General features: G+C 36.7%; 1 protein-coding gene across 1 annotated transcript; it reads right to left on the bottom strand.

The window, feature by feature from the left end:
* Positions 1 to 4825: 4825 nt before the first annotated feature.
* LOC101027487 (AP-1 complex subunit sigma-2-like) lies at positions 4826 to 7938 on the bottom strand. The gene is made up of 2 exons (XM_010345592.3): positions 7932 to 7938; positions 4826 to 5241 (listed from the first exon to the last, which is right to left on the bottom strand). Exons 1-2 carry the CDS (start codon positions 7936 to 7938, stop codon positions 4826 to 4828), a joined length of 423 nt encoding a protein of 140 aa, XP_010343894.1.
* Between the last annotated feature and the right edge of the window lie 2225 nt (positions 7939 to 10163).

The following is a 10163-nucleotide window of genomic DNA, read 5'->3' as shown; positions in this document are numbered from 1 at the left end:
AGATTTTCTTCTAGGGTTGTGATGGTGTTAGGTCTTATGTTTAAGTCTTTAATCCACCTGGAGTTAATTTTAGTGTAAGGTGTCAGAAAGAGGTCCAGTTTCTGCTTTCTGCTCATGGTTAGCCAGTTTTCCCAATACCATTTATTAAACAGGAATCCTTTCCCCATTGCTTGTTTTTGTCAGGTTTGTCAAAGATCAGATGGTTGTAGATGTGTGGTGTTGCCTCTGAGGTGTCTGTTCTGTTCCATTGGTCTATATCTCTGTTTTGGTGCCAGTACCATGCTGTTTTGATTACTGTAGACTTGTAGTATAGTTTGAAGTCGGGTAGTGTGATGCCCCTGGCTTTATTCTTTTTGCTTAGAATTGACTTGGCTATGCAGGCTCTCTTTTGGTTCCATATGAAGCTTAAGGTGTTTTTTTCCAGTTCTGTGAAGAAGGTCATTGGTAGCTTGATGAGGATAGCATTGAATCTGTAAATTACTTTGGGCAGTATGGCCATTTTCATGATGTTGATTGTTCCTAACCATGAGCATGGAGTGTTTCTCCATCTGTTTGTGTTCTCTCTTATTTTGTTGAGCAATGGTTTGTAGTTCTCCTTGAAGAGGTTCTTTACGTTCCTTGTTAGCTGTATTCCTAGGTATTTTATTCTCTTTGTAGCAATTGTGAATGGCAGTTCATTCTTGATTTGGCTCTCTTTAAGTCTATTATTGGCGTATAGGAATGCTTGTGATTTTTGCACATTGATTTTGTATCCTGAGACTTTGCTGAAGTTGCTTATCAGTTTGAGGAGATTTTGGGCAAAGACAATTGGGTCTTCTAAATATACAATCATGTCATCTGCAAATAGAGACAATTTGACTTCCTCCTTTCCTATTTGAATACTATTTGTTTCTTTTTCTTGCCTGATTGCTCTGCCTAGAACTTCTAATACTATATTGAATAGGAGTGGTGAGAGAGGGCATCCTTGTCTAGTGCCAGATTTCAAAGGGAATGCTTCCAGTTTTTGCCCAGTCAGTATGATAATGGCTGTGGGTATGTCATAAATAGCTTTTATTATTTTGAGATACGTTCCATCAATACCTAGTTTATTGAGGGTTTTTAGCATAAAGGGCTGTTGAATTTTGTCAAAGGCCTTCTCTACATCAATTGAGATAATCATGTGGTTTTTGTCTTTGGTTCTGTTTACGTTGTGAATTACGTTTATAGACTTGCCTATGTTGAACCAGCCTTGCATCCCCATAATGAAGCCTACTTGATCATGGTGGATAAGCTTTTTGATGTGCTGTTGCAATCAGTTTGCCTGTGTTTCATTGAAGATTTTTGCATCTGTGTTCATCATGGATATTGGCCTGAAGTTTTCTTTTCTTGCTGAGTCTGCTGGGTTTTGGTATCAGGATGAAGTTGGTCTCATAAAATGATTTGGGAAGGATTCCCTCTTTTTGTATTGTTTGGAATACTTACAGAAAGAATGGTAGCAGCTCCTCTTTGTATATCTGGTAGAATTTGGCTGTGAACCCATCTGGACCTAGGCTTTTTTTGGTTGGTAGGCTGTTAATTGCTGCCTCAACTTCTGCCCTTGTTATTTGTCTATTCAGGGTTTCGACTTTTTCCTGGTTTAGGCTTGGGAGGATGCAAGTGTCCAGGAAGTTATCCATTTCTTCCAGGTTTACTAGTTTATGTATATAGAGTTGTTTGTAATAATATCTGATGATGGTTTGTATTTCTGTGGAATCTGTGGTGATATCCCCTTTATCGTTTTTTATTGCATCAATTTGGTTATTCTCTCTTTTCTTTTTTATTAATCTGGCTAATGGTCTATTATGTTGATCTTTTTGAAAAACCAGCTCCTGGGTTTATTGATTGTTTGAATAGTTTTTTGTGTCTCTATCTCCTTCAGTTCTGCTATGATCTAAGTTATTTCTTGTCTTCTGCTAGGTTTTGAGTTTTTAAGTCTTGCTCCTCTAGCTCTTGCCATTTTGATGATAGGATATCTATTTTAGATCTTTCCTTGCTTCCCATGTGGGCATTTATTGCTATAAAATTTCCTCTAGACACTGCTTTAAATGTGTCCCAGAGATTCTGGTACATTGTGTCTTTGTTCTTGTTGGTTTTGAAGGACATCTTTATTTCTGCCTTCATTTGATTGTTTGTCCAGTCAACATTCAAGAGCAAGTTGTTCAGTTTCCAGGAAGCTGTGTAGTTCTGAGGTAGTTTCTGAATTCTGAGTTCTAACTTGATTTCACTGTGGTCTAAGAAACTGTTTGTTATGATTTCTGCTCTTTTGCATTTGCTGAGGAGTGATTTACTTCCAATTATGTGGTCAGTTTTAGAGTAGGTGTGATGTGGTGCTCAGAAGAATGTATATTCTGTGGATTTGGGGTGGAGAGTTCTGTAAATGTCTATTAGCTTTGCTTGGTCCAGGTGTGAGTTCAAGTCCTGGATGTCCTTGTTAGTTTTCTGTCTCATTGATCTGTCTGGTTTTGACAATGGGGTGTTAAAGTCTCCCACTATTACTGTGTGGGAGTCTAAGTCTCTTTGTAAGTCATTAAGAACTTGTTTATGTATCTGGGTGCTCCTGTATTGGGTGCATATGTATGTAGGATTGTTAGCTGCTCTTGTTGCACTGATTCTTTACCATTATGTAATGTCCTTCTTTGTCTCTTTTGATCTTTGTTGCTTTAAAGTCAATTTTATCAGATACAAGAATTGCAACTCTTGCTTTTTTTTTTTTTTTCTCTCCATTTGCTTGGTAAATCTTCCTTCATTCCTTTATTTTGAGCCTTTGTGTATCCTTGCATGTGAGATAGGTTTCCTGGATACAGCACACCAATGGATTTTGGCTTTTTATCCAATTTTGATTGGGGCATTTAGCCCTGATGGTATTATGTTCACAATATTTTGCAACCTTCACAACTAACCATTTCTAGACCTTTTGTATCATCCCAAACAGAAACACTGTACTCATTAAAAATAACTCCTTATCCCTCCCTACTCCCAACCCCTGGTTACTATTATTTTACTTTCTATATCTATAAATTATATATGCAAGGTACATCATATAAGTGAAATCATAAAATATTTGTTCTTTTGTGTCTGGCTTATTTTACTTAGCATAGTGTTTTAAAGCTTCATCTATGTTATCATATGTATAAAAGTTTAACTTTTTATGGCTGAATGCTATTCCATTGTAGGTATATTCCACATTTTACTTTTGTGTCTGTGTACATTCAACATTGATTACAATTAATTGGCGATGCAATAAGACAGTGCTCACATGGCCTGAATATTGGTCATTGTCATAACAAAGCTTAATCTATCCCAGCATATACAAGTGAAAGTATAAATCATGAAGACATGTCTACATACTTACAAGTACTTAGAAAAGTGATGCTGGAAAATTATATAGCTGTAAAAAATGTAGGGCCAGCTAATGCCCTTTTACTTCATTTAACTCTCACTTTTTTATATGAAAGGTGAGGTCAGGAGTTTGAGACCACCTGGTGAAACCGTGTCTCTACTAAAAACACAAAAATAATTAGCCGGGTGTGGTGGCAGGTGCCTGTTATCCCAGGAATCCCAGCTACTTGGGAGGCTGAGTCAGGAGAATTGCTAGAATCTGAGAGGTGGAAGTTGCATTGATCCCAGAATGAGTCACTGCACTCCAGCCTGGGCAATAAGAACAAAACTCCATTTCCAAAAAAAAAAAAAAAAAAAAAGAAAGAAAGAAAGAAAGAAAGAAAGAAAGAAAGAAAGAAAAGAAAGGGTTCATTTAAAATTTTTGTAAGACTTCTGTTAACTAGGCAGTGCCATGGAAAGAAAAGAAGCCACTGTGAAGTTTATAGCACTTTTACATGGAGGGAAGAAATAGGGAAGCAAAACAAATTTGGCTTTAATAAGCACCACAGAAGGAATATTATACTTCATATGTTGACTTTACACACAATACTTTGTGAAGAGAGCAGCATGTTTTCTGTGTGATACTGTTATAAACAATCTCTGGCAAATTAACATTTCTACCTTATTTTGGGGCATCAAAAACAATCCAACTAAATGATTATGAGCACAAAAAATTCATTTCGAGTCAAATGTGCCTTCATCTTAAAAATTGCTTGCTTGCTATCATAAAACAATCCCATTTTTCATTCCAGGTTCAGAATGCCTAAGAAATAATTTTTAGTGTAAAAAGCATCATTCCAATTTAGTCATTTAAAATAATCTATATTCTCCCCCTACTCGCCCCCCACTTTTTTAAAGGTGTATAGCTTCAGTAGGAGTCTTTGGCATAAATCTGCTTTCTAAATTTTCAACAAGGTTAAGTTTCCATTTATTCAATAGGTGACATGCCAATTCCTTTTACTCTTATGTACACTGAAATGTTCAATAGTCTTTGGTTTTATAAAATGAGGTTTTACATTATAGTTTAAGAATTTCCTTTGTCAAATACAGTAGTTAATAAATGTATTTTGCCTGGTTGCTTCATTTTACATGTATACAGATGCGTCGTTTTCACATGTGCACATAATCAGATTAAGAGAAACTGACCTATAAACTGTAAAATATCCACAAAAGTCAGATTTTTCGGTTCCATTCATATTTCAGTCCTTTAACTTATCATTTGATTAACCAAAGTTCCTTCTTAGAAAATTGTATAGGCTTGAATGAAGTGGCTTAGAAAAACAATAAGACTAACAAGACATCATTTTACACCATTAGCTAACATGGATGTGAAGACAGTGGTCATCTAAGTGTGTGAAATGTCACAAGAAGTCATCAACAAGGAGGAGGGTTATGCAAGTCCAATTTTTTCGAGAACTCTGTATGGGGTTTAAGCTTCCTCCTGCAGTAGATCAGCCTGTGCAATTGCCTTAAAGACATTTTTCTTGGATGTTTGCTGAACTTCCCCTCCCAAAAGAAATTCATCCAAAATAAAATAAACCTTTCCAAAATTAAAGATGATATCAAGTTCACACACACTTTCAAAATACTTGTCAAGTAATTCCATGTAATGATGAATTGTTTCCAGGGTAGTTAGTTCATTGCCCTGATTCTCAATAGCATAGCAAAAATACAGATTGGCATATCTTTTGTAAACAATCTTCAAACATCTATACATTTTAGGTTTATGTGCTAAAGTGGTTTGAACAAGTTCTGTCATCTTTTCCTTCTCTTTGTCCAATACTGGGATATACCATTTTTGCAGTTGAGGCTTTCCCTGACACCTCTTAATAAAAAGCAACATAACTGCATGGTGGTCTCAGGCTGCCAGTGCGTGGTCTGCCTGTGGCAACAGTTCCTGAGGGAAAGCCAGTCACCATGCTGAGAAAGAGAAGCTGCCATGTTGCTGTGCAGAGGGGACCCGGTTGGCCCACATTTTCTTTATACATTTATCTATTGAAGGACTTTTGGGTTGTTTCTTCCTTTTGGTTATTGTGAATAATGCTGCTGTGATCATTGGTGTACATACCTATTTGAGTCCCTGCTTTCAATTGTTTTGGATATATGCCTGAGAGTAGAATTGCTGGACCATATGGTAATCCCATGTTTAACTTTTTGAGCATTCTTTCTCTTTCTGATTTGCTTCATTATCTCTGAGTAACATTTCCACAAGAATATAAACATGCTTCCAGCATCTCCAGGTTCACACAGTCACAGTATTTAAACAGAGAAGAGAGATTATCTTCCTCCAACAAAGGGTTAAAAACCTGGGAAGGACATTTAATTGGATAATTTGTTTCTTAAACTCTGAAACGTTCCCTGAAGGTCAGGGATGCTGTGTGGAGGTATAATTACTGGAGAGTCCTAGGATTAAGCGCATTGAAATGAGTAGAGTCAGGTTCCCACCTCATTGCTGGAGAAGTGCAGTCATAAGAAAAGGACACTTCACATCTGGCACATGTGTCTGTTTTTTTTTTTTTTTTTTTTTTTAGACTGAGTCTTGCTCTGTCCTCAGGCTGGAGAGCAGTGGCGCAATCTCGGCTCATTGCAACTTCCGCCTCCTGGGTTCAAGCAATTCTTCCGCCTCAGCCTCCTGAGTAGCTAGGACCACAGGCGAGTGCCACCATGCCCGGCTAATTTTTGTCTTTTTGGTAGAGACGGGGTTTCACTATGTTGGCCAGGATGGTCTCTATTTCTTGACCTCGTGATCCGCCCACCTCGGCCTCCCAAAGTGCTGAGATTACAGGTGTGAGCCCCCGTGCCTGACCACATGTGTCTAAATCTAGGAGGAAGGGAATATAATTCCCGAAAAGAAGGGAGGGGTTGCCTAGACATGACTACTAGAGAAATCTTTGTGCGCTAAGCAATCATCCCAAATCTGCAAACATCAAAAGTTTTGTTTTATTTTGTTGCTATGCTTTGTGGTTAATATAATCAGTCAAGGTAGCATTGTATACTGCACCCTCCCACCCCCACCAATGAAAGGAACCTGTCTAAAACAATATAGGACATTTCATGGAATAATTCATAGTAAATCTCTTTGAACACTTGTTTAACATGTACAGTGACATTTTTCAGGGGAAAAGCCCATGAAAATCACTTCATATAGATAAACAGTTGACAATTGTGTTTTTTACACTCTGTGTTTTCAATATGAGCTGATTTTTCGGCTTTAGTGCCTTCATAGATACATTTCCAAACTGTATTACAGCGGCAAAGAATAAAGCGTGTACTTTGACTTTCAACTACTTATATCATTTCTACTCTTAGCTTGGATTCAGGTGATGTCAAATAGGTGGAAACTGCCTCTTGAGAGGTGAGAACTACATTACCAGCAATTTTTTACTCCTACTAAGTTTGGAACACAGAACCAAGAATTGGTATGACTTATTCAGTGGTTGCATCTAATCAAATTTAGTAAATTATTGATCTGATTTAGGATTCATGAAGTTCCCTATGCTTTTAGAAATTCTGTTTTATATTTATATATCCAACAAAGAAAGCATATAACACAAGCATAGGAATAAATCTCTTATTTATTCCCTAGTACCTCATCCCAATTAACCTTCTTTATTTCCCTTCGTGATTACATTATTACACTATTTCCTGTATTTTATTTTTTTTATTTACTCTGCAACTTACATTTTATATTTTAAACATTCTTTCAGTTTTAGGCTTTCATTTAATCATCATCCATTTCATATCTCTTATTCCTCTCATAGGCCATTCCCTTTGTATCTTATTTATCACCAGATAATTTATAAGCATAATGTTCAAAAGAATGCTTTGGTTACGTATGTTTGTTGGCATGCTAAATTACTGCTTTTACGTGAAGGAAGAGGGGAGTTAATACAGTTCAGAGAAGGAAAGAAAAGACACAATGGATAATGTCTGTTCATTTCCTCTTAAAAACAATGCTTATCTAGTTATAAATTGACTTGTAGAAGTAAATTAACTTTTTGATGTATTATGGCATTTCTCTCTTTTTTTCTGTTCCTTTTTTTCTCTCTCTCCCCCTCCTTCTTCTGCCTCTTTTCCCTCTGACCCATCCCTTCTCTGTCTTTGTCTCTATCCCTTTTTCCTTACCTCCATCTTTCCCTCCTTTTTTCCCTCCCCCACTTCTTTCTCTCTTCCCCCCATCCCTCTTCCAAATGTAAACAGTTAAATTTTCTAGGAAAAAAAATATATCTTTTTAAGATGGTTATCTAAGTCTCTTCAGTTTACCCAAGTAGATACCCGCCCCCCAAAAAAAGGGATTAAGTCTGTCTGTTGTCCTTGGAGGTGAATCTCCAAAGAAGATGTGCCTTTGTTAGCCTGGATTTGCCTATGAAACCTCCGATTACTGCTACCACCAGCCTCATCCACCAACTTTCCTGATAGAATGTGAAGGGAATCTTTGGAGAAAGGTACACAGGAAAATGACAGGTAGCTGTGAAGCAGAGAAGCATACATAGCAGAAAGAGAAAGGCTTTCAGAATTTTCAACGTTATGTTAACATTCCATTCCTATCTTAGGAGATTTCAGTGTATTTTCAGGTAATCAATTGAATGTTAGTAACTAATTCCTTTTGCTTCTCTTTGCCTCCCTTCTTCTCATGTTAGTCATTCTCTTCTCCCATGATTAACCTCACTTATCCTATTGGTTTTCTTCTCAATAACTAATAATGATAATATTTTTAAATGTACATTCTAAATGGACATCTTGACCTGTATCTATTTCTCACTCATGGCATACTGCTTATCATACCTTTTCAATCAATAAACTCATATTGGACTTTCTTTCTGATGGCTTTGCCTACCCTATGTTGAAAAAAGATGTTCTTCTTGCTATACAGTGCACTCGAATTTCCCACAATCTTGGGCCCATCCCATTCAAGAAGAATCTCCTTTGCAATATTAGAAAAAGAATTGCTCAAATGCTATTTCTTTATATACTTGATGGAAGCTGTGAACTTTAGACAATTTAACACAAGGTCTTTAACATTTTCAATCGATTCCATTTCCTACTGTTTTAATTTCTGTCCCTTTCTTTTAAGATTTCTCAGTTTTCAAGATAAAGAGCTAAAGCCAGACTCATTACTCTAATAAGATTCTGGGCCAACGCGAATATCATGAGATGATTCCCACAATGCCTAAGTGCTGATCTTTTACTGTACTCTCATGAATGCTTTTAAAAATGTTACAGGAAGTCTGGATTTGCAGTTTCCAGTATTCCTACTCATATAATTCTTTCCAGACATCAACTTGCAGGGAGACTGTTGAACTTTGTATGATTTCACAGTCCTTTCTTCTTAAAATCTCTTCAATAAAGTGTTTCCTGTCACTGGGCTAAGAGAGAAAGCAAGACATTCCCCATAACCCTGTTAGTTTAGGAGAAACTTGATTGCAAGACATCTTACAGACTTGAAAGGTGGTAAGTGAAATTGGCTACATAGTTTTCATGACCCAGTACCAAATGAAAATGTGAGTTCTTTGTTCAAAAATTAAGAATTCAGCATTAAACCAAACACTGGGCTCTTCTAAGCACGGGGCACTGTGCAATTCCACAGATCAGGTATTTGTGAAGTGAAGAAGTGGTGAGGAATCCTGGGGAGAGGACAAGGGTATCATATTTTATGTTATTTTCTTTCTTCTCTAGACAGAACTCATTTATACCAAATAAGTGAATGAAGAAGACTTTCTGTTCATTAGGACATTAAAATGTATTCTTCCATTTGCAAGGCAGGTTTAGTATTTTTTGCTAAGTATTTCAATGCATTGTTCCTGTCTTCCTTATAGCCAGTCAAGTTTTTACTCCCATCCCAGTATGCTAACCTAAATTTGCTTTTACCAAAGTTATTTTCTTGTCAAATATTGTTATTTCCTATCAATATACATAACCACACAAAGGAGGTGCACAAGATACATGAAGCCTACTTATTTCACATTTTTGGATGTATTATTTGTATAAAATATAGCCCTTGCCCTCAAGTGGCTTTCTGTTTGAGGAGATAAGGCAAAAATAAATAAAGACCTAAATAAATATTACTTAAAATTGCTATAAAGGGTAACTCTGTGGCATGTAGACATACTGAAATGACATTAACTTTGTCCAGTTATGTTTTAATTCTTAATTGTGATTTGCTGGTTTAAGATGAGACTAGCCCCTTCCCAAGCACTACTCTGCATGTCATAGTCCTTTGTTCTCAAGTAAGTAGCAGATAGCTTAGGGATAAGTGCTTACACTCATTTGGTAACTCAACCTGTCCTATTATAGCACAGAGCTATAATAAGAGTGGTGTTATGGAGTAGGAAGACTTCTAGATTAGGAATCTAAAGATCATGTTTTGGTCTGCCTTATCAGATAATGGAGTTTATGACACATTCCTTTCACCCACTTCAAGCCTTAGTTTCTTCGTCTGCTAAAGGTTAGTCATGCCTTCCTGATCCAGTAACAAATTTGCCACAAGTATCAAATAAAATTAATTTGTTAAGCATGTTTAAGAGTTTTCTTTTTGTAAGCAATACTCTTTGAGAGATGCTGACATTCTCAGAGAGACTTCCTGCCCACAAGGACCCCACAGTTCATAAAAGAACTGAGACAAATACAGAAAAAACATACTATAAAAGAAGTAGGACATAATAAAGCCCCTAAAAGAGGTCAGACTGGTTAATGAATTGAGTATGGAAGGCAGGTAAGACATTATAAAAAAGAAGCACTGGAGTTGAGCCTGGGCTGGCTTTGTCAGC

The sequence above is a fragment of the Saimiri boliviensis genome, chromosome 10 (genome assembly GCF_048565385.1).
Source record: "Saimiri boliviensis isolate mSaiBol1 chromosome 10, mSaiBol1.pri, whole genome shotgun sequence".
NCBI lineage: Eukaryota > Metazoa > Chordata > Mammalia > Primates > Cebidae > Saimiri > Saimiri boliviensis.
This window is presented reverse-complemented; position numbering and strand designations above follow the sequence as displayed.